Source organism: Rhinolophus sinicus, linkage group LG03 (genome assembly GCF_036562045.2).
Source record: "Rhinolophus sinicus isolate RSC01 linkage group LG03, ASM3656204v1, whole genome shotgun sequence".
NCBI classification, from domain to species: domain Eukaryota; kingdom Metazoa; phylum Chordata; class Mammalia; order Chiroptera; family Rhinolophidae; genus Rhinolophus; species Rhinolophus sinicus.
The window spans coordinates 127,706,108-127,730,475 of NC_133753.1; the positions used below are offsets into that span (position 1 = coordinate 127,706,108).

Sequence of the window (24,368 nt, forward strand, 5' to 3'; positions counted from 1 at the left end):
AGACGTGGATTTGAATATCCGGTCTGCCGTACACTAGCTACGTATGTCATTGGTAACTGCCTATCCCTCTAAGCCTCAGTTTCCTCGTCTCTGAAATGAGGATAATAATACCTGCCTGGCAGAACTGTTCAGAGGATTAAATTTAATAAACCTGGCACAGTGCCTAGTGCATAGAAATAGTAGATAAATGGTACTATTATAATATTATTATGCATCCTGAAATGAATTTCCCTCCCACCAAGCTCCATATCAATTAAGAAATAATTTCATGTTTCTAATTTGTATTTGGTCAAGTTAAATAGAGAAAAAGAAACATTACGGAGAAATAATACTCTAAATGAGTAATTGGTGCCAAAAAAATCCTAAAATAAAAATATAGGTCTTATTATTAATCCCTTAAAACAATCGTTTGTAACCATTCTGCAAGAGATTTATTGAGTACAGCATTCGTTTGGAAATGCTAAGCTAATGAGAACTTGGCCATTAGTTGTGATAATGGTCTATCATTTTGAGCTTGTAGCATGTGTACTTATTTGGCCTTCTTTCAAAATAATAAATTATTTCCAACTCATTTGTCTCTTGAAATTATCCTTATGATTTGGGTCATGCTTTGGATCATAAGAGTAGTATTCTTATAATCCATCGTCCAAAACGAGATGATCTGGGCTATTTTAAGATTGGAAAACTTCAAGCATTTTTTTTTTCAGAAATTGCATAAAAGAGTTACAGAGCCTTCTCAATCCTCTAATTTATCTTTTTATGCCTATGCTTGATTGTTATTCCATATTAAGGTTTATTTTCCTTTTAAAATAGCTCTGCACAGAGAGAATACACTGCTAAATACTACTGCAAGGGAATGTTTACAGATGCAAATGACTTCTATTTAAGGAGCTCATGATTAAAACGTGAAAGAATGTGGCACTAGAAAGCATGTGAATAACCTTTGAAAAATCCCACAATAGAACTGAATATGGTATATTTATAATCTAGGGTTGCAGCTATAAGGGTATGTGTGAATATGTTAAATGAGCTGCAAAGGACCTCAAATTGAAACTTATTAGTCTAATTTTACTGTTCTTTCATTTAGATAAACTGTTTTATTATTGGGAAACTGTAATGTAAAAGGAACTAGAAAGCCAATGCCGTAGGAGAAACCAGTGTTACATTTGCCTGTAACAGGTGAGCCAGAAAGTTTCCACAATTGCATCTTTCTGATAAAGATATTTTCCCGATAAGTTCTTCACTGGGCCGTTTCAGTCTCTCCTAGATGCTTTGAGGCTCAAAGTATATTTCATTATTTAATTTTCTTACTGCTCACAGAGCAGGTTGCTAATAAAGTCCGGAACAAGCTGTGATCTTTGGCAGACATATTCTTTTCAATCTCTTTATACCCAGAGAGGATCTGCTCTTTGGTTTCTTGTTTAAAGACTAACCTTCTGGGGTCATCCAAGAGATGAGTGTGTGTCTCATCCAAGGTGTGTGTCTCATTTTGGTGGAAATAATGTCTTTCACTCTTGGGTGTAGTAGGGAGTCCAGCTCCTGCCCTGCATATGGGTTCTGGAGAAAGGCCTGGTTCTGGCTCCGGCTGTACCAGAGAAGTAATGAACATGTCATGCGCGTCCCGAGATTTCCAATGTCTGGCACAGCTGTGGCACTTTACCCCCCCTGCTGGGAGGCACAGCACGCTGGCCATTTGTTGGCAAGTTCATATTTCACACTGCAGGGAATTGAAATGATTGAACAGACAGAAGAAGAGTTTTATTTGCAGTAGCCTACGTATCCCCAGACTCTGATTTGGCATAAAACATCTGCTTCATGATCTGCTTCAAGGCCAGTTCCTTTCCTCCCACAAAGGTTACGACTTCAGGCAAGCTGTGCTTCCACTGGCAGGAGGAAATTTGCCCGAAGACTTGATTTAGTCAGAATCAAAGCATCCTCCACAGAATTTCTTTTTTTCAATTATCTCCGAAGAGGCAACCAGACTTTAAATGCATCAGTATAATAAATGCAATGAAATAAGACAGGCACTCCCTTCTTCCCCGTTGCTAACAAGGGGAAGTGCATACACGGTTGTGCATCCATACCCGGAAGCCTGTGACACTCACCTAGCTATCTGCTCATACGCCTATGTCAGCAACAGCACGTTGTAGGTATGGCCTTTGGGTGTGCTTCCACCCATCGGCATGGTAAAGAAGCATACACATCGGTTTTACCAGTTGTGTTTACATCTTTCAGATTATAAAAGCCAATTGTCATGATGCTGAATGTAATTATTACTATTTTTCATAGTGAAGAAGCATCATATAGCCTTTGTTTTGTGGTATGACCCTAACTATTAATTATATTTACCCGCATGATTTTGTTATGCATAGTCACTTTTTTTTTTCTGTTCAAGACAGCCCTTGCTAGCCTTACGGACGTGTATACAAAATTAAATCCTGGCATTTTATTATGCTACAGCAATTAGATGCCATCCTCGTAATGGGAAATGTGACATCTTCATCACTCTCCTCTATATTTTCATGTTGTTTTAATGCAGACACTTACCAGACTTTAATACAGTCTTCCGTCTATATGCATGTGTGTCTACACACACACACACACTCACACACCCCTAATTGAATATCTGCATATCTCCAAGGAATCCTGTGGGTGAAACCCTGTATTCATCTTCTTTAGTTCTTAGGCCACTTTGGTTTAAGAGTAAGGACTGTTGCTTTTATGAAGTGCCTTTTTCTATAAAGTCAAAACCTCACAGCAGTGCACAGAAAGCCGATGGTATAAAGGAGCTAAGTAGAGTCTTTAATAGAGAGAGCTGGGTTGTAAGTGTTTTTGTTCCTACGGAGCAGATAGATTTGGCTCCATCTGTTCCATATTCATAACAAAGGAGCACACTTACAGGAGGGCCAACTTCCCAGAGCGGCCTGGTAATGATCTTTTCACCAGAATGAAAGCATCTGAACCCGGTGGCTTGGCCCTGCGAAAAGCAGCTCGCAGGATTGCCCTTCAGAACCCTGATTTCCTTGTAGCTCCGATTGACATAAATTTTCCAACATATAGAATGAAAAAAAAAAAAATGACTGATTTCTCATCTCCCTGCAGAACTGTGTAGTCGCGAAGTTCAAAATGTATGAGTGTTACCACCCCCGGCCCCCACAACGACAAAAGATTTGTAATTAGATAGTACTGGGAAGTGTGCTCTTGAAGTGTCTAAAGGTATCACAGGGGAAAGGATGTTCTTCAAACTTTTAAGTTGTTTGTATTCAGACTTTTTAATCTTTTTAAAGCTGGGGTTAATGACTAGAAATATGACTTACTCCAAATAAGGAAAAACCCCTGTTGAGTTTTGTAATTAGCAAACTCAAAGCCAATTTCATCTGAGACCTCTTAGATTAAAAAGATAACGTGACTCAAGAGTATGTACATTTTCTTCGACTATAGCAGAAGAAAAATATGAGAATGCATATTTTTTGCCCAAAATGTGAAGCGACACAAAAATTTCCTATTTATGACATGTAGCCAGCATTGAAATGTAAATGATTTCTTAAAACCTAAATAGGAAATTATCATTAATATAGTGGACAGAATGCTGTATTTATAACGTAGCTTCACAAATTTCTTTAAAAAATAGGAACATATTTTGAAGTATGGTTATCCTTTATTCCATTTTTTGGACTTCTCAAATACTAGAAGCTCCTAAAAATACACCATTGATTTGTTTAATATACTTTATGCTAGTTATAATTGTAATTTGTCAACCTTTTATTATCCACTTTGCTACCATCTGTGCAGCATTATCCTCTTGCTGAACTAGGGTTTTTGGCCAATTCGATAGTAAACAAATCTCTTTAAAAGTTTGCTACAACAATAAATTGGGCAAAGTTTTCATCTAGCTATGAGATTGTTGTGCCTTATAGCAACAGGAAATATAAAAGTAATATTCAGAGTGAGTGAAAAACATAGCAAATCAGTCTGTGACTATCTCAGGTTTCTAGAAAACCTTAGTCCCTTTGATTATTTTTGTAAAATATGGACCTGCATATTTCTGGCTTATTTAGTTGTTACTTCATTTATTTATTCATTTCTTCAAAAATATTTTTTTGTATGCCTATTTTGCACCAAGCACTATGTTAGGTTTTAGAAACACAGTGGTATATTGAAAAAAAAAAAAAATGGTTCCTGCATCTGGAACTTACAGTTTAATTGAGAGACAAACCAATCTCTCTCTAACTGCCAATTATGCTAGGACCTGTAAAAGGAGTTAGACGTGGTGACAGAAAGATGGAGAGTAGAGAGGGTAGACAGCTTTTGCTGGGGTGATCAGGATAAGCCTCTCTGGTGAGGTAGCATGTGAGCCGTGACAGGAATAGAAGGATCATAGGAGTTTCTGGTGCACAGAGGATAGTTTTTGTCCATAGGAGAGGTTAGTCCAAGGGTTAGTTTGGATTTAAAATTTAATATTTGACTTATTAAAGTAACAATTTAAACTATAATTCTTACTTAAAATTTCAAATTTAGCCTCTTCAAATTAGCTTATACATCTTATTATTCTACATATAAGACTAGTAAATTAAAATGTTTTGTTCCATTTGCAAACTGGGTGAATTAAACTCTTTTAACCATTAAATATTTAATATATTCTGTTTCCTTTATAAGCACTTACATCATTTGACTATAAAGCCTTCCTAGGAACTTAAATAATTCTTAACATTATAATAATTTAAACTTAAAAATACGATGAAGTATTAGTTCTCTTAAATTTTTAAAACTTTATGTTAACCTAAGATTTCACTTAGTCAAAGTCTAAATCCGTTGTTCCTTGATGTAATTTAAATTGGAATTGCATGTCTGATCTGTTACTCCAAATTGCCAAAGTTTTCCTACCCTTTAAAAGTATGAGTTTCACATTCTCAGATGCATCTTTACCACAATACTACGTCTATGGTATTGATTCTTTTAAAGATGCCTGTAGTTAGTTTTTAAACTCAGCTGTGGCTGAGTCGAGTTATATCCCTTAGCAATTTGGGGGGTTACGTCCTCATGGAACGTCTGAGGCTCCTTAACCTTGCCAGGCCTCTGAGTGACTAGAGGATTGCAGCCAGGATGGCCTCACCCTTACCTCTGATCATGATCACCCCAACGTCGCTTTTCGGTCCTTACGTCAAGAAGCCACTCGATTCTAGCATCAGCTTGTCTTTGTTCTCCTGTGTCCTGGAGGGGCTTGCCACCCCTACACAGGCTGATCACTTGATGAGCTTCTGCATATTTTTGGCTCTAAAGATACCCAGATTCCTTTCATGTATTTCTTATCTCTTGCAACCACATCCTCACAGATATGAAAATGATACATTTGAATTTTGTACGTCGCTCCGGGCTTTGGCTGATTATTAGGTCACAGTTTCCAAGATCATTCCATAAGAAGGAGTCAGCAGAGAAGGGAGAGGAACCTTCCAAGGAAGGAGGGTTTCAAAAAATTTTTCTTTGACATTTCCCATCACTCCTCTGTTTGTTTTTCTTTCCTTATTTTAAACATGAGTTTTGGTTTATGTTTGCTCAACAAATCATGTCGCAGATACACAGATTTATTTATTTATTTATTTTTTTACCTCTAGATTCATTCTTCAAATCTTAATTGAACACGTTGTGAACAAAGCAGTGACTTCTCAAAACTGAGAACCCTGCATGGCTCCTGCCTACAGGGAGCTCGAACCTCCAGTAGCAGAGATGCGCTGTAACAGCAAAACAGTAGCGGGGACGTGCTGTCAAGGGGACAGACACAAATTGGTGCAAGTACCTAAGAGAGGGTTATTGTGTTGGAGAAATGGTGAAATAGCTCACGTGGCCAGAGGGAGCTGGGATCTTGAGAGGCAAAGGGGAAGGTCACCAAAGGGAGATGGCAAGGTTCTGGGAGGAAATATTGTTGCTATTCATATGGATTGAAGGAGGGGAACGAGTAGGAGAGAGAAAGAAGGAAATCAAAGTTGGGGGCAGAGTATGGACGACCCCAGCTGCTGTTCTGTGGGGTCGTCCTGTTCTGCATTGCACAGCCATTAACTTGACTGGAAATGGTGCTAGTCAGGCTCCCAGAGCAAACAGAATTTAGTCCCTATCATTGCATTTATTCACTCTGTCAACATATAATCTTCATCAAGGAGAGCAGTTTTGGTGTGAAGCAAGATAGACAATCCTGGTACCTAAATGACTCCCTCCTTTTTAGAACTTAGCCTTCTAAAGAGAGAAATTAATTTGTTCAGTTCTCTAGGCTTCTGGCTACACCTGTCTGGAAACATACCTTACCGCCAGAAATGGGAGATACTTGGGAGAATGAGGCCTACAGGCTAAGAAAAACAACTGAAGAAATAATTGATTTGTGTAAACAAGATATTTACCCAAATATGATGCAAAAGAATATTGGAGACAGGATTAGGTACCATTCACTGCAGCCCAGTACCCACAGACTGGTGCGAGCATGGTACAGTGTCTGCACCCACCTCCAGGCTGGTTTTATTGAGCGCCATTGCGGTAACAGCCTGCGCGGCTGCAAAGGTGGTCTCACCTCCGAGCCTGCTTGCTTCTCCACAGGATTTACGTCCTCACTGTTGGGCAGCATCCTTCTCACATAGTGGCATGCTCACACTGTTAACATGGATTAAAAAAGAACTCACAGAACCTGAGTCTTCCAATGCCCTTTCTAATTCTCTGAATTCTCACCCCAGCTTCAGTTCGCATCCTCACATAAAGGCCTTCACCACACACACAAAACTATGATAGAATCTCGTTTTTTTCTAATTTAGGCTAGAAATAAAGGGTCGTACTTTTCCTTATGACTCATAAATAACTTTTTATCCCAACTATCCATAACCTAATCCCCTCTCCCTCTTACAAATTTGTACTCAGAACTAGAGATTACTTGCTTAGGGAAACTGCCGAGCAGAGGGAGCAATGCGGACATAGCTGATGATATTAATCTGTGGAGTAGTGACATGGTATTTGAGATCCATAGGGATCTGTCACTTGAGTTTCCAAGTGCAATATAAAAGTTTAGTGCCCCTCTAAAGTAGGTCATACTTAAATATTTTTTCAAGAGCGGAAGGCCAGAGAAACCAAAGGTCAGAGAAAACGAGGTCTGGGTGGGTTTAAGCAGCTGACCAGAAGGCACAAAATAAGTCAGAACGAATGGGTGAACCACGGAGAAAGTTCATCGTTATGCATGCACTCAAACCACTAAACCAGTCCCTTCTAAAACATCTCACCAAGGAAGATAAGCATCAAGGTGGATAGGAAAGGTTCAAAGAAACACTAACTTTTTTCTAGGAGTTTCTTCAAATTGTATTAACTTGACAATTTTTTAGTAATGTACCGTCACACTACATTAGTGCTACATGCTAACATTGCTTCTGTTAATACTACACAAATGAGTAATGGGATTTGTAGCTTTCTTTACTTCCCAGTTAATAGTCACCCCACTAGCATATGACATAAGGAGGTGGTACCAAGAGCATGTGGGGAAGAATAATACAAATAGTTCCTCTCTGGGATTCTAGGAATTCTGCCTTTTGTCTGAATCTTTGTTTTTATCGTTAGTATTTTTATTACGCGGCTTCTAGCTGAAAAGAAGTTTTTGTAAATGAATCACTCTGCTTATCTGTTTTCTTTTGTCAGATTATACCTATCTGGTACAGCAGGTAAAATTCACCAAATTACTACAAATGAGAGAAAAAGAACTATCTGACCTTCATGGCCTGGGACTGTCATTTCAATAGTGTGGCCTCAGGCAAGCCCAGATCTCAGAAAATAGTTACAACACTAGTTCATAATAAGAAACTAATTTTTTCCTAACTGTTCAAAGATGTTCCGTGACTTTGTTTTTAAATAGTAAAATATCCAATAAGGGACTTGACTGTATCTCCTTGTTTAGGGTTTTGTTAATTATAATGATATCTAAATGTTATCTTGCTTTCCGTGCCTATGTGGACTGGATTTCTCCAATCACATCATGGAAGGAGATAAAGTCTAGATGCCAAATCTCAGATTTAAACTGACTTGAATTTTCCTGAACAAGAATTAGAAATGTTTCTTATAGAGGAGATTTTAAAAGCATTCTCTGAAATCCAGGTTATTTTTGGTCATGACTTAATAGATATCAAAATATATGGGACAAGTCATATGTGCTTATTCAGTAAGCAGTGGAAACAAGTTTGCTGTCACTGAGCTTTAAAATGCACGTAAAAGTTTGCCCACACTTTATATAAATGTGTACAAAAGCACAATAATGTCCTATTTGTTTATTCCTACAAATCGGTGGAAAGGAACTTGTCCTCAGCCATTTATTTGAGGTTGCTAAGAGAAAGTAATTGATCTACTGAGGCTTAGCTGCTGGAATTTAAATAATACTTAAATTAGCATTTGCAGTGAGAACTTTGCCTAAGGGGGTAGAGAGATGGGGGGAGAGCCGTGGGGGCATGGTGGTACCTCGTGTTTTCTCTTTTGTCTGAGGCTGCACAGCTGGAACTTATTTTACTTCCCTTGCCCTGAACTTTACTCTAATTATTTGTCTCTGTTACAGTTCCCTGGTATTGAAACCAAGTTTTAGCTTGCCGAGAACATTGTTTTACCCTTATTATATTGTTGGAAGCACACCCTTCTTCCTTTTCTAGTTTTTTTAAAAAAAGAAGCACCCCAGAGCCATATCAAAATATCTACTATTTACATGATATTTTAGATTTCGCCAAAGCTTCCACCTTTCCTTAGTAACCTCATTTTCAAGTTTTACATCTGGGACTTTGACCTTAACCTGCCAGTGAGTTAAGTCTGGTGACCCTGTGGGCTGCTCGAGATGAAATGTGTGAGCAAATGGAGCCAGCTGCTGTGGGTGCCCTTAGGACGCAAGTTTGATAAACCTGGGGCCAAGAGCAGGATATTAAAACATGAGACTTTTAAATCTCAAAAGGTAGAAGAAGGGTGAGATGTGCTCCGTCATAACTGGCGATTTTGTTCTCCATCTGAAAATAGGTGGTGTTCTGTTTTCAAAAAGGGGCAGATAGCCAGTTGCAAATTGTTGCTGCATTATTCTTTCCTAACAAGAGGCCTAACTTTTGTTTTAAGACTTTTTCTGAGGGTATGGTAACCATTTTCCAAGAAGTCCATTTGGCTTTGGTTAAGCTCTGTCCTATTCCCACCACTTCTGTTTCCCACCCTCTACCCACATACACAAAATAGATTTTATTGATTCATTAAATTATAGAAGACATTTGCAGTAGTACCATTTATTTAAATGGGCTTTATTTTTTCAGCATTTATTGTGAAAGGAATATTAATGCTTAATTCCACCATTACCTCTCTAATTTGCATATAACTGTGTTGTATGTTAAACCACATGAATCCTACAAAGGAAAAACTGGGCTCTGCTAACAAATAATAGCCTATCTTTTGACTTGCACAAATTGAGAAAGATTGCATGTGGCAAACATAATGGAAAACTGCATTTTTAATGCTTCCACACACTCTCATTTCTTTAAAAAGAAGAAAGCAGCTGACTATTCTTAAAAATAAAACTTCTCAAAGTACCCAGATTGACAAGGGACACAGAAAAGGAGAGGGATTTGGGCTTTTGGAATTAAGATTTGAGGATTAATAAGGTTATGCAGAGATGTTAAAGTTGACTAATAGTATTGGGCCTGAAAATGTGAAAAAAATATAGTCTCACCGCTTTCCCGCTAAACTTCCAGTTCTTTATGAAAAAGAATGTTTGTTACCTTGATTATTTGTGAGTTGTTTGAAATCTCATAATGTATGTATTCAACTTTTTAGCCTGTGTAAAAGATAACTGATAGGAGTTTTTTGATACGAAGTTTTAACTCATTATAAAGTTCTTTGACTTCAGGTATTTTTAAGCTCACCTTTACATTCTATTTCTCATCTGACAAATGGCATTGCCTCTTATGATTTGAGTTTACATTTTGTATCAAAGCTCATTTAGGTTTACCTGGTGATTTGAACTTAAAGGGAGACATCATGCTAATTGCAAGGACAGCACACGTTGACTGCATTAGCAAAAACAAACTAAGTGGCAAGGGACAGAAAGTGAAAAACAGGTTTTTAAATGCTGGAGTGAAAACAAATAGATATGTCTTGTAGTATTTCCTCAACAGCACAGCAGTTTATAATTACCACTCTTCGGGGCCTATTTTAAGTGACCTTGTAACAGTAGCTCGAGAAGTAAACTAGTAGGGGATGCAGTTGTTTAGACAAGGCAGCAGAATAAGGCAGGAGCTGCTGGGTGGGAGCGAGGGCCAGGAGGACTTTTAGCAGAGTACACAGCAGTGCCTCTGTCCTCAAATCCCACGTCAGCGTGGGAAGTCTTTGATTGCACGGAGTTGTTTATATATAGCGTCGTATCCGTTAGCACAAGTAACAAATGACCCCCAAATTTGTGTCTAAGACAGCATTTATTATTTCACAGTGTCTGTGGGTGAGGACTGCAGAGGCCGCTTAGCTGGGTCCTCTCACCAGGCGACAGTCAGCCCCAGGCTCAGCTGAGAAGGATTCTCATTCTAAATCACGCACGTGGTTGGACTCAGTTGCTTACAGGTTGTTGCCTGCTCTTGCAGGCTCGCTCTTGGCTGGACGTCTCCCCTCAGGTCCTTGTCACATGAGCCTCTCACAATACAGCACCTTACTTCATGAACAAGAGAGACTGCAAGAGAGAGAGAGAGAGTGCTAGCAAGAGGGAAGCCGGTCATTTGCAATATAATCACAGAAGTGACACCCCATCACTTTTACTGAATTCTGCTCATTAGAAGCCAGAAACTCGGTCCAGCCCACTCTCCAGGGGAGGCGAGTACACAAAGGGCGCACATGAGGAGGTGGGGAGGAAGGCAGGTCAGAAACTGCCTACCTCAAGCACCATGCCAATATTCTCTTGCCATATCTGACTGAGAGGCCTCAAGTGAATTGTGACGTGAATATCCCATATATTTGCAATCCTAAATACAGGTTTTGGAAGTACTGCTTTGGGGCATTGAATGTGGTCCCCTTTATGTATCAAATTGGCTGCAAAGTGCTGAGCAGGGTTCACCTGAGCCCCAGGAGACCAAGGAAATGGGTTTTCAGGAAGGCTGAAGGTTTGAAGTCATGGGAACAGAATGAAGATAAGCAGCCCTTGCAGCCTTATTAGCAGGATACTCTAAATAGAGAACCAGAGGGCCCCCAGGTTATATTTCATTATGTGTTGTAAGGTTTTGATTGGTACTTTGCAGATCGTTAGTGGGGAAGGGACCCTATGGATTGATTTATAAAGTTGCTGTTAAGATCATGGAGTGGGAGGGTGTATTTGTATTAATGGTCCCCATGTCCCTACACCCAGCTCCCTGACTCCAAATGTACATTTTCAGTAGTAAACTGAGTAAAGGGATATGGCTTTGGATTGTGTGACAAATATTTAAGACATGAGTTGAATTTCTCATTTTAATTTGACAAATTCTATGAGAAAATCCATATACCTTTATAGGAAGAGTTCAGATCTAGGTTTTATTTACCTGTTGCAGGTTAATACTTCTTCTTGGTTGCTAAACCTCCAGTTTGGGAACTTGGGGATGAAATGTTTTCATTCTTTTGTCCCAGTTGCTATTGGTTAGCTTCTGGAGGACCTGTAAAGCCTCAGTAAAATTCCCTCTGCTAAACATGTGTGTGACACCCTCTCCCTCCCAGATAAGCTAACTGCCTGCCCAAAGCTGGGCTGGCAATTCATGCAGACCTCAGTTATCACACAGATCCTTGCTGGTGCCCTAAACTGTCATTCCTATTTATGTCCCCAGCTGGAAAAAGCACAGTGCAAGAATAGGAGCCGTCTGTCCCATAAATCTTTGTATCCGCAGCACCTAATAGGGTAACTGGCACACAGTAGGAATTTTAAAAGCATTTGAGTGGATGGATGGATGGATGAAGCTGTAGTAATATATAGAGGATGCCAAAAAAAAGTATACACATCTTAAAAAGGAAAAAACTGTATTTATTGTAATAATATATACCGATGACAAAAGATGAATACAAGTCATGTTTGACTTCTGCAATTACAAGAGGTGCTCAAAGTGGTGACCATCAGTGTCCAGACACTTCTGTTTATGACGAACCACTGCTTGAGCATAGGTAACATCTCTTAAAATGTGTAAACATTTTTTTGGCACCCCCGGTATAATACATGTTTAGTAATTAATCATTATCAGTTTTCAAATGTTCATTATTAATTTTCTAAGGAAAGCAGCATAAGAACTTAAATATAAATTTTTTTAAACTAAGATAATGGTCATTATGTAGTGATATCTGTAGAATCATAGGGATATTACTACTGACCTTCTGACAAAAGCCAAGCACATTTTAAGTTTTTACTCATATTGATCCTGAGAGGATTTTCTTTGTGAAAATTACATTTTCAATGCGTCTGTTATTTTGTATTTTTAATGCTCAATCCTCTGCTTTTCGTTTACTTGTGACTAGTAGAGCACTCATATCTTCAAATATTACTAATAATTAATTAACCTATATTTGTAAGTGGTATAAAAGCATCCTACGTCAGCCAAGGGCTGTGGGGCTCAGAAACCTGAAACGTAACATGGAATAAAGCCACACTCTCACTTTTTAAAGCATAAAACATTGAGTTTTGCTGATAAATGGATAAAAAAGCATTTAAAAAGTTTTTTATGCTTTTTGGTTTTCCTTTTCAGTGTGATAAATAAGGAACCCAAGCTATACTGACCTAGCAAGGCACACCCTCTCAGGTTGGCTCTAAGGGTTAAGATTTTACTTTGAAATCAGGTCAGGTTGTAGAGTCAACTGATTTAATGTAATCTGCATTGTGTATTCACAGTGTGTTTATTAGTCTTTGTTCATCAATTTTTCTAAGGATTAGCGTATAATATAGTCAAACAGTACCATAAGGTGTCAGTCACGCTATCATTGTTACAACTTTTCCGGTGTTAGAGAGATGAGGAACTAATGGAGAAGTTCGATGGGAAGGAGAGGTTTTTATTTTACATAAGTATAAGTATTACATTTTACATTAATTCACAAAAGAATGTAGCTCATTCAATGGCTGAGGCAAATTGTCCCTGTTTGAGAGCTGATGAGAGAACTCGTCAGTTTTTCCTGGGCAACTTACAATGATTTTTATGTCCTGGATTTATAGGATTTCTCCTACATATAAATCTGAAAGACTGTACTCATTCCAAGAAGTTTCCCCACTAAAACAATTAAACATTTGATTCTGCCTTGAGCCTGTTAATCTCTTGCCGTGTCTCGGTAAAATCAGTGCAAATCAAGTTCAAAAGTGAGTTCATCTCAGCTCAGAAATCTGTAGAACGGCAGTGTAAATATCTGTGTGTCACTTTTCCACACCACCTCTCATGAATAAGACAGAAACTCTCAAGAACCCATGGTTTTCCTAGTGAATCGGAGTCACCTATGTGTACCGTATTTGTGACATGCACATTTGCTGTTGGGGTCCACAGGAAGGACACCATTTCCTGGATCAAACCACAGAGTGCAAATATTGTGCCTTAAATAACACACCAGTTACTGTAAATGTCAGTAGAGGGAGTTTTTCCGACTTTGATTTAATGAAAGCCTACAGCAAAGCCAGCTGTTAACACTTCTTAACTGCTTGTCAGAATGAATGGGGGAGATGGGGAGGGCCGAAAACATCTCTTCTGTATACTTTTGTCTTAGAATTAGAAGAGTTTTCAACAGGTGCTGAAGAGCAACACTTGGAGTTCTTTGCAGCTTGACGTCTTTTAGGTGGTGAATTTATCAGTTCTCCTCTAAAAGGACGTGGATCTGGAATTTCATGAGGAGACTTGTGTAAAATTAGTTTGGAATTTGCTTCTTGAATCCTCTCACCTGCAAAATCAGCATTTTAGTTTTCTGGGCTCCCCTTAAGGAATAGGAAAAGGTAAAAATAAAGGAAAGAGAAGGCACACCAAACACCCGTCGTCTCTTTGTCACTGAGGGTATTAATACCAAACGAATTGTAAGCCATGTGTGTTTTGATTGATGTCATCTGCTTTTTCGGAACAAAGAAACCACTTGAAGCAAACACATAGGGAAGAAAGTATGCAGCACTCATTTCTGTAATTTTTGTCATTTCTAGAATGCATTAGTAAACATATGTGATTTTTAAGGGTGCTACAGCCCTTGGAAATCCCTTTGACATATGCTGTGTGTACTGAGGGGAGATAATCTTTCAAATGCAAGGAAAGTTTACAGTCTTATTATCTTGAAGAGGAGAAGAAAGTTTCTTCCTCAAATGATTTATAACTTGAAACATGTTGTCATGTTTTGGTAAGCCCGCTTTATTAATTCCATCCTTCTCTGTGGCAAATTTTTAAGAATAAATGTACCATTGCATAGTCCTTTCTCAATAGCATATTGTACTTATAAGAGCATGATGGAAGTTGCTGGACTCGGTTTAGTCATATAGAATGTGGAGCCAAGTTCTGAGTAAAACCTCTAATTGAATTACCTGCAAAGCACTGACAGACAGGCTTTCAGGACAGACAAAGCTTTGCTTTCCCCAGCAGAAGTAGGTCATGTTTAAGTTGGCCTTGTAACTATCTGTTATTGGTTTCTGCCAGCACTTTCACCTTGGGCTCTGCTGGGCCCCTTTCCTGCAGTAGAGGAGGAGGAGCGCTGTGAAAGCAGGAGGGCTCACGCATTATCTTCTTATTTTAGAGAAAATTGATAACAGATCACGTTAAATGGAAGAGCCTTTGAAATAAAAATCCGCAGTATTTTCTGTAGATTACCAACATTCTTGCATGATCCTGTCTGTATTATATTGAAAAGAGAAAACAGGGGTAGGAAAGTAGCTGTTTCTGTAGCCGTCTACATCAATCTGAAATGTATTTTTTTGTTTTAACTTCTGGAAAGAATTAAAAGTGGGCTCCTCTTGTTCAGGAAAGAATGCATTGTAGACTCACCGTGTGCATTTGAAAACGAAGAATAATCTGTTCTCTCCTTTCCCTCCTGCTCTCTTTTTGTCTTATCCACAGCCTCTGCAATCCCAGATAATGGAAGAAGGTCCTGTCTGAAGCTCAAAGTCTTTGTGAGACCCACAAGTAAGTTCGCCAGAATGAGCTTCAGAGGGCGGCTTCACTGCGCATGCGATAGTGTGTGGTCTGGTCCGCAGCGGTAACACTTTTTTTTACTGTTAAATCCTGTGTGGTATCTGTTTTGTATATCAACATCCATGTTTTAGTTTTCATCAGATTTTTTTTCCTCATCATTCTTCATGAAGCTTTTATTTTAAGTACACAGCAGTTGCTAACTTGTTGTTTCTTAGACTGTTGTGCGCGCACAGCAAATGGGAATAATATTGGCATTTGGATACATGCCATTGATTGTAAACCAATCTCTACCTAAGTAAAAGGAAAAAAAAAATAGAGAGATAGAAAAAAAAGAAACGGGAGTTGAAGGGTGTCTTCACTAACATATTTGGCTGTTATCTCTATTTTTGTTATAGATAGCTGTATGAAAACTATAGGTGTTCATGATCGTGTTTTCGATGTTAACGACAAAGTAGAAAATTCATTAGAACCAGCAGGTTAGTATGCTTAGAGAATCTCTTTTAACAAATGCATCTCTCTCTGGTGCTTCAGTACTTTTTTTCCTTTCTTCCTCTCTGCATGTTTGCATGTTAGAGTTGCTCTGCTTTTCGCTCATTGCTAGCAATGCTAATATTACTTATATCCTTCCCATTCCTCCAGTATCTTTGTGTAGTGCATGTTAGATAAAATATGACTTTTCTTTTTTGGACATGGGTTTGATATAATGCAGTATTCTAATGTAGAAGCCCCATCAGACTGCTAAAATCGCACTACTTTTTACCATATCCTCCGAGCATGCTGGCGAATCACTGTGAATATTAATGGATCTGTTTTCATATAAGACAGAACAATTTTCTATTGTGTATATGCTTCTAAAATTTTATATTATGTCCAAATCTATGGATAAAATAAGATTATTGCACAAAACAGTAACAAATTCAACATATTTAGTTTTCTTCTAAAAATCCACATGCATCACTGAAGTGATCTAAAGAACTTCATTTTATGTCAAATATTTGTGCTGTGGTTGTCAATAGCAATTGATTTAGAGAACTATAACCATGTTGCCTCCCTAATACCACAAATTCACATACCTGCTGTTCCCACAAACGTATTTTGTAGTCTGTCGAGCCAAATGTGATCCTTGATTGCTGAGGCAAAACAAGTATTAGGGTAGATATTTTTCTACTAACTTACCACACACCCAGACTTTCTTATCACTGAGGACAAACAGAACCCACAAAAGTACTCATTGAAGCATTTACACTGTAGCATACTATACACAGTGAAACAGGTAAACTATCCATTTGGTTGTAAATTCAATCTGATTATTTAATGCAGCTATAGATTGTGAGGGGTGGGAGTTCCCTAGCTATTGTATATTGAGGAGTGTGCCTCGGTGTCCCCTGTATGCTCATCTCCCAGTCCTTTCCTTTCCTCACCCATCTCTTGTGACCATCTCAAAGCTTAAGGGAAATAAAATTATTTCCATCTTAGCCCTCTCCCTTATGTAAACATAGACTTTTTTCCATCTATTTGCAGCAGGACTTCTCTTTCTTATGGTCCTAGAAATTAAAGGATTGTGAGGTCCCCTTTTCCTCTGAGTGTTGTTATTGGGACACACAGTCAATGAGCCTTAGGGAAACTTAGCCTCAGGACATACAATAGCTTTCACCATTGTAACTGACAGGAGGAGTTAGGTGTTTTCCCCAAGTGTTCTTGTTTTTCTAAGGCAGGCATCTTACCCAGAGAGCAAATGAGAGGTGTGTACAATAAGCGCTCAGAGTCCTTAGTGGCTCCCTAGGGATCAGTTAGCCCTTTAGAAAGCTGTAAGGAATGAGTGCTGACGTGGAGACATTTTAATTGTGTCCTGGAAATCTGGAAGCATCACTGTGGCTTTTCAAGGTACCAGACTCCTCAGAAGCTGAGGACTTGGACCGTCATAGGACCTGTGAGTTAGATGGGATCTCTGTTAACGGAGACTTGTCTGGGTTATACACCTAAAGACAGATCCAGGTTTAATATTCAGATCTCTCAACTCCCATTCCAACGTTAATATAAAAGTAGGATTCTCTTACCTGCTACTAGAGATGTTGATAAAGAGAACTTCATCCTCTTGGCTTTGTCAATGCAGAGCATGGCCAGCAGAGTTAGGCATGTTATAAATACAAGTTACCCTGAATTATGATTTTCTCATGCATGTTATTACAGAATGGTGGCATAGTTTTCCAGTCTTATCTCCATGTAAATTCCATTGCCTATCAAGAAAGCAAGAGGGTGTTTAGAAACGTTAACAGTATGTTTTTCTCTGGTAATGAAGAGGCACATTGAGGACTGTTCTGACAATAAGAAAATTACCTTTGAATTCAACTAATGATAAAATGCAAGATACTGAAATGCATTCATACGCGAGCGTATTTCAGTGTCCTTTGGGAAACAATCTGTTTTCCACTGAGCACTTAAAAACCATGATGGTCCCCATATCTATGCACATATAACTGTTGGAGGTGTGCAAAAGTTTGACAGAATGTAGCCAGAGAGAGAATGTGTGCGTGGAGGTCGGGGAGTGGACATGCATAAGTATACTTGCAGGAAAGGCTCCTTGGTCAGTCGTGACTGTATTTTAGAGCTTTCTGGTGAGCATCTTCACAGAAAACAGTAAGACAAGGTTGAGCTATGATCCCTGCCTATAAAAATGCAATAATACATTTGAATACTTTGCCTTATTCCTCAGAAAATTTAGACTTGCAGCTCTGCATCAGTGTGTTGAGTGGCTGAGTGTAGACCCAGACTTTCTGAATCCAGGGAGCCTGAAAGGATCCCATTGCATGTGCTCAGATATGTGTACTAATTCACCTGTCTTTGGAATGTGTTTGTCTTTGTTGTTTGCCTGCACACTCTGCCTGCCAGTTTCCTATCATCAGGGATACAGAATGATACAGGGCAGACATATGCCACATAATCTGCTCCAAAATATTACGAGTGTCTTCTCAGTTAACCATCGAAACCCTCGAATTGTGGAATCCTGTAGCCAGGAGGCCAACTTTGATTTGGCTTCTGAAGAGGACTATTCTTCCAAGACACAGTCACTGTTACAAGTGTTAGAAATTCTCCAGCGGTCAGGGGCGATTTCTATTGGGACAGACTATGCTTATACATTCCTCCTCAGAACTCTGAAATCGTTCAGATTTACCCACATGGCAGCCTGTTTCTCATTTTGCTTCTTGGGGGACATAGACTCTCCCAGCACTGATGCCCTGGTTTAATCAAAGGATACTTTGTAGACTCCTGAGCCAGGGCCAGTGTGTTGCAGGAAGGACAGAAGAACTGTGAGGCCCTCATGGATGGATTTGTCCCCTTGGAGGGCATCACAGTACCACACTAGTTGGTTGCTTAGAAAAGGGCTAATAACAAAGACTGTCCATGGTTAGAGGCCTGAAAAGCACATTGAGCATCATTTATACGGAAAACAAATGCTTTTCTGGCAATGTCCTGCAAGGTTCATTCACCCCAGAGCGACAGAGAATGCAGGCCCCCCTCAGGCTCATACTGAGTACCTAGTATCATTGGGTACCTTTTTCCCTTCCAACCTTTACAAGGACGAGGACTAAGTAATAGCTTAGTAAAAATGAGGTGGAGAAGAACCCATCAGCTGATGTAATTTCAGGAGTATAAATCAGTCCTATTTCAAAGTGAACTCTGCAATATGCCTTGTGGTAGATGGTTCTGTTACAATTAAGCCTGAAGTACGCTATTCTTCTGATTGACAACATATTGGTGCTCTTAAGAAAGTAATATGGATTTTAATTTCAGGACTATTAAGGGCATTTACATCTGCCTCCCATTAACTATAGACTTAATACCTTTGCAAGACTAAAAAAAGAAGAGTCCACCAGTATTTCCTAAACCATGTGGGGCTCTGTATTTTCCTCTACATCCATTTAACTTCCCATTCCTGCTTCCTAACCTTTTTTAGTCTAATAGTCTCGCGATGCAGGTTTGCTAAGGGCCAGGAGAGGGGAGCAAATGTGGCAGAGGGCTACAGCAGCTTTACATGAGGACAGGCTGGCATAAGAGCCCTCCAGGGCAGACAACTCAGTGCTGAGAAAACATGTTTCTTAGTTCATATACGTGATGAACAGAAAGAGCCCACATGAGCATATCAGAAGCAGGGGCCGAAAAGTGGTCACTTTAGGACAAATAATAGGGAGTGTGACTCCACCCACTGAAGAAAAAGCATCCTTGTTGGGACATGTTGTGCAGTATGAAAATATGAGTTTAGACCAAGAGATAGCTATTCCATTACAGGATTTGAGGTGAACCATTCAGAGATAATTAAGGATTTTCCTTTGAGGTCTCCAAAATTGAGAGTAACCACTAAAGTCTCACTTGTCACCGTTTTCTCTGACCATTGAGCGAAGCCAGGATGACAACTGCTGAGCTCCCCCAGGAAGGTTCCCCCAATGCTGAAAATCTACCCCGGAACCCCACTGTTGACCCCAAAAATGTAGTTCAGAGATCACTTAGTCTAAAAGCATAAGTTGGGCCCGGGGGAAGGAAGATAGATGTGCCATATGAGAGCATAGTGTGGCTTGGAGGCACGCCTGCAGTCTATCTTTGGGTCCTAATTACTGCAAAGTTCCTGCTTGCAAGTTACGCCTGCTAATCACACAGATCAGGAAGACTAGCCCAAGTCATAACAGCCTCACAGAACACTTTATAGCTATGAAGCTTACCTCATTGAATCCATTTTATTCAGAGGAAGATTTGCATCCATGACGATCATTTATGTGCCAAGCTTCAGCCTGATAAAAATAAAACATAGTTCAGTTCAAGTCACTTAACCCTGGAGCTACAGGGTCTGTAATGGAAACAGCACCGTAATTGATGTCTAATTGTAAGCACACCGGTTCACTGAAGTTTAGGGGGCATTATGTAGAGTTTATTTTAAAAGCTATTGTGTTGGCATTTACTTTTTCATATTTGAAAATTCAAGGCTCCCAGCAACCAGGCATTCAACACTGATACTATGGAAGTGCTGAACAGAGAAAGACGGGCACCCATTCCTGTTAACCACTAATATGCCAAAATAACTGCCCCACCTCCCAAACATGTTACTTGCTTCTCAAAGGCATCTTGGGTTTAAAAGGTACCTTCAGGTATCTCACGTGTGTGCGAAGTGTGTCTGACTGCTAGCAAACCAAAGTAAGCTCATGTGCCAAAGGTTGCAGTGTGTGCACAATGCTTCCCCTCAATTTTCAAGGAAACTGTTACTGTGGCTGAGAAAGTCCAATTTTCTCTGCCTCTCCTTTGTTTGCTGTAAATAATGAGTGATTATGCAGACATGAAAGTCAATGGTGGCACAAGGTTCATTACCTTACTTTGCAGAGGGTGGCAAGGTCTGTTAACAGCAGGCTGCTGCAAGAGAGTTATTAAGGATGTGAAATCTCACTGGAATGTGTTCTTTCTATTTGAACAGATGACACCGTACATGAGTCAGCCGAGCCATCCCGCGGCGAGAACGCGGCACAAACACCAAGGATACCCAGCCGCCTTTTGGCAATCCTACTGTTCCTCCTGGCGATGCTTTTGACATTATAGCACAGTCTCCTCCCGTCACCTGTCACAGAAAACATCAGGGTCTTGGAACACCAGAGATCCACCTAACTGCTCATCCTAAGAAGGGACTTGTGATTGGTTTTTTGGCAGATGTCAGATTTTTTGGTTTTCTTTCTTTCAGCCTGAATTCTAAGCAACAACTTGGGGGATCAGTGGGGGGGGCTAAAGTAGTTGCTGCCTCCCCCACCCCGCCCCCACCCCCAGCCCTTGACTTTTCTCACCCGTTCCAAATTCAATGGACTCCAGACGAAAATGCCAAATTGTCGTTGTGACACCAGTGGTCATCAGCTCCTGTGCATTCTCCTCTAAGAGCTCACCTCTGTAAGCGCACTGTGTCAGATACAGCCAGTGACTGTGAGGCCCGGGAGGGTTCTCCTCTCCCATACAATATTTATGCCTTCTCGTTCAGGTCTGTAAGCTAATCACGCAGGGCATCATGTCACCGTGTCAGGTCCAGAGGGGAGGTATTAAGAATGGATATACTATTACACCATTTCCTCTAGGCGTATATCAATGAACAGGCTTCTGAAAGGTTCAGACACTTTTTTTTTTTTTTAGGATGCCTGTCTTAAAGCCTTCTTGACAGCAAAACTTGTGCTCTGTCAAAGAAGCCTTTTTTCTAGGAGGCGGGTAGGGTGCTGGAATGCTAGCACAGAGCAAGTGTGAAATCAAAGACAATGAAGTTTGGTGGGTGTATGTATGTATGAGTGCCTCTAATATTTTTGGTGACTGGACAGTGTACACCAGAGTTTTGTTTTTCCTTTGACTATAGATCACCGTGGTGCTACAACTATTTTTGTTTTGTTTTTTAAAGAAACTCAAAGAGGCATTTTTATGACTAAAGTGACCTTCCCTGAGGCTGACAAGCCAAGGTTGATGAGTACACAGTGGAATAGCTTTGGATACTCCTCTGGGGCATAGTATGTACCGAGGTAAGGAGGTCAGTGGCCAGAGGAGATGTGATTTGGCTTTGCTGGAGTGCCAGTGTGCGGTGGCCTTTCCCCGACTCCCACCCTAGTACCCATGTTTTGCTCCACACTCCATGACTCCAGGGGCTCGGACACAAACCCCTGCCACCCAGAGAGTCAGTCAGCACTACTTGGGAGGGCTAAAGGGAAATTTGGAATAAAAATTCCAAAGTTTGAAATAAAAAAATTCAAGTGTTGATTTTATATTCTTTCCCTTTCTGACACAGCCTGAAGCATAGGGGGAACACATGTTTATAAGTGGGAGATAAACAAGATGGAGTCCCAAAGACTTTAACAAAATATTTTTTTAAAAATCCACTAGAATAGAAAATACATTATTTAGATATACTTTATGCTGAGAGTGAGTATATATGCTTGTCCTATTTAAACTTGTGAGAAAAAGTGGTATCCCTTGATACATTTAGAAATATGGGGGGCTATCTTGTTTCATTGTGGGGGTGGGGGCAGAAGGAGAAGCAAGCAGGATGACCCTGTTTAAAGAATCTTAGCATGGCCAGCGAGGGATGTTTCCGCTGGCTGGTTACCAGGAAATGCAAGCCTTGGGGGTTTCTACTGATGAGGCTGTCATGAACTTTCAACTCCAAAGCCCAGACAGGGAAAAGTGTCAGACCAAATGGAAAAGAAATCTTGCCTTGTTTGCTATTGTACGACATAGCAATAGAAACCATGCCTTTCAAAACAAACAAAAACATAATAATAATGCAATGATCATGTAAGATGTGAAAAAATTGGAAGGATTCCAGAAATAAGGGTGTTTTTTTTTTTTTTTTTAAATAATACAGTTAAAAAATACATTTAAAAATTGTATATGTAAAAGAGGGGGGGTCATATTATGGACAGATTTCATGTATGGACAGATTTCATGAATGGGAATTTGCTAAGAATTATGAGTAGTTCAGAATTAGAAAAACATGTGAAGGAAAGGCAGCTGTACAGGTACTGCACCCTGGAGAGCTGCACACATGTGGAAATGTAATCTGGGCTTACCTGATCCGGTGGGAATGGATGTTACTGCTGGGTCTGTGCTCACTTGGAACCAGTGAGTGGGGTTGCCAGCCTCGCAGATGCAATCAGTCCTACTCCCCTGACATCAGGAACTTCTCTGGAGTGGCAGAGTGTTATCACAGAAGGCGGCCACCATTTCACTGAAACAAAAGTTCACAGCATTGGATTCTTTTTCCTTTATTTATATGCTCGATACTCTCAGTAATAGCCAGTACTACTTATTTTTATTAATAGTTACAGGCTTGTTGGTCCAGTGGGATTTGGGGTGGGTGGGGTGGGGAGGGGGAGTATACCTTCTAAAATGGATCAATAGTCAGAACCAAAATAATACTGCATGTTCTATAACCACAAGCAAATCAAATGATCCTGTAATGATTCCAATTAGTCATGACTACATTAGCAGTGCTAATATCATTTTAGAAATGGTGACTTCTGTGGTTTTTCTAGCATTTGTCTCTAACAAATGATGAAATAATTACTCACGGCCCTCTCTGCCACTGTCGTTCATTTTTCACAGTGAAATTAGACCCCTTTACTTCACCATCATGCTACTACAAATTAAGTAAAGAAAAACATTAGCAAGACTATCCACGCCAGTAGACAGTGTGCTTCTCTACCTATCAGTGATGTGATTGTGGGTAGTGCTTGCCATGGAGTTTTCAAGGAGATGATTGGTATCAGTTTTCATCTTGTCCAAAACGTGCTGGTGGCCTTTTGTGGTGTTTTTACAACCCTCTGGGGGCTTGGAGGATGTCAGTGCAACTTTATAGCAGCTTTTAATTTCAAAAACAATTCAAAAGTCTGAAGGGCAGCCTTAGCTGCCTCTCAGCTCCATTTAGTCAACCCCCAGCAACCTTTGCCCCTGGTTGCCAAGGGCTTTGCAACATGAAGCAGGGAAATAAGGATCTGTCTGTTTAGTGGATACCGTGTATCCTTTAATAGACCAGGTAACAGTTGGTGTTAGTTTAGACTATTGTTTTGTACTGTACTTTCTTGGGTGGCAGAGGAAAGAAAAGTAAAACATTTAAAAAAAAAAAAAAAAAACTGCGTTCTTTAAATTCTGTATTATTAGCAACCTCTGTTGTATATAGTGTTTGATAATAAAGTATTAATTTGATTCTTATGTCTTTTGTAAGTGAGAACAATAGTCTTTCAGGATACAAAACATGCATTGAAGCTTTGAAACATCCAATGTATACTTGCTTGAGAAGAGTCACAATTGGCCAAGACACTGCTCCATACAGGACTCACATGTGGTCATCGCCCTCCCAATCTTAAGACTCCACCGTCTTGGGACCTGGAACAACATGACTTTTTGATCAATATTTTGTCCTCAATGTTTTCAAGGTCTGATGTTGGAGCCCTATGGGGTCCCCACCTCCCTCCGCCCCCAGCATGTTGGTTTGAAAAAGTTTAGGAAATTTAGAAACGGTTCTGTACTTTGGTTTGGTTTTCTGTTTGTGGTGGTTTTCACACACAGATTCATTTTTCTCAGGAAGTCTTGCCAGTAGCACGCAGCCTCCACGTGGGAACGATTGCAAATGGTTCGTTGAAGAAGGTTAAATGGGGGCTGCTTCCCTCTGTGTCACTGTGAAAGGAAGAGTCACCCAGCACCTGTGGACTTCCAGGGACTTTGTTTTTCTCTGGTGCTTTGGCA

The 24,368-nt window shown here is 39.9% G+C and overlaps 1 protein-coding gene across 2 annotated transcripts in view; it reads left to right on the forward strand.

Moving 5' to 3' along the window:
• Positions 1 to 23,828, forward strand: part of EFNA5 (ephrin A5) — a 269,081-nt gene extending 245,253 nt beyond the window's left edge. The window contains exons 3-5 of one of the 2 annotated variants that reach the window (XM_019727980.2): positions 15,045 to 15,110; positions 15,515 to 15,595; positions 20,578 to 23,828. In XM_019727980.2, the coding sequence (XP_019583539.1) occupies positions 15,045 to 15,110; positions 15,515 to 15,595; positions 20,578 to 20,699 (269 nt within the window). In that variant the 3' untranslated portion in view covers positions 20,700 to 23,828. The remainder of the gene's footprint in view (positions 1 to 15,044; positions 15,111 to 15,514; positions 15,596 to 20,577) is intronic. The other variant, XM_019727981.2, reaches the window with a different exon arrangement.
• The last annotated feature ends 540 nt before the right edge of the window (positions 23,829 to 24,368 follow it).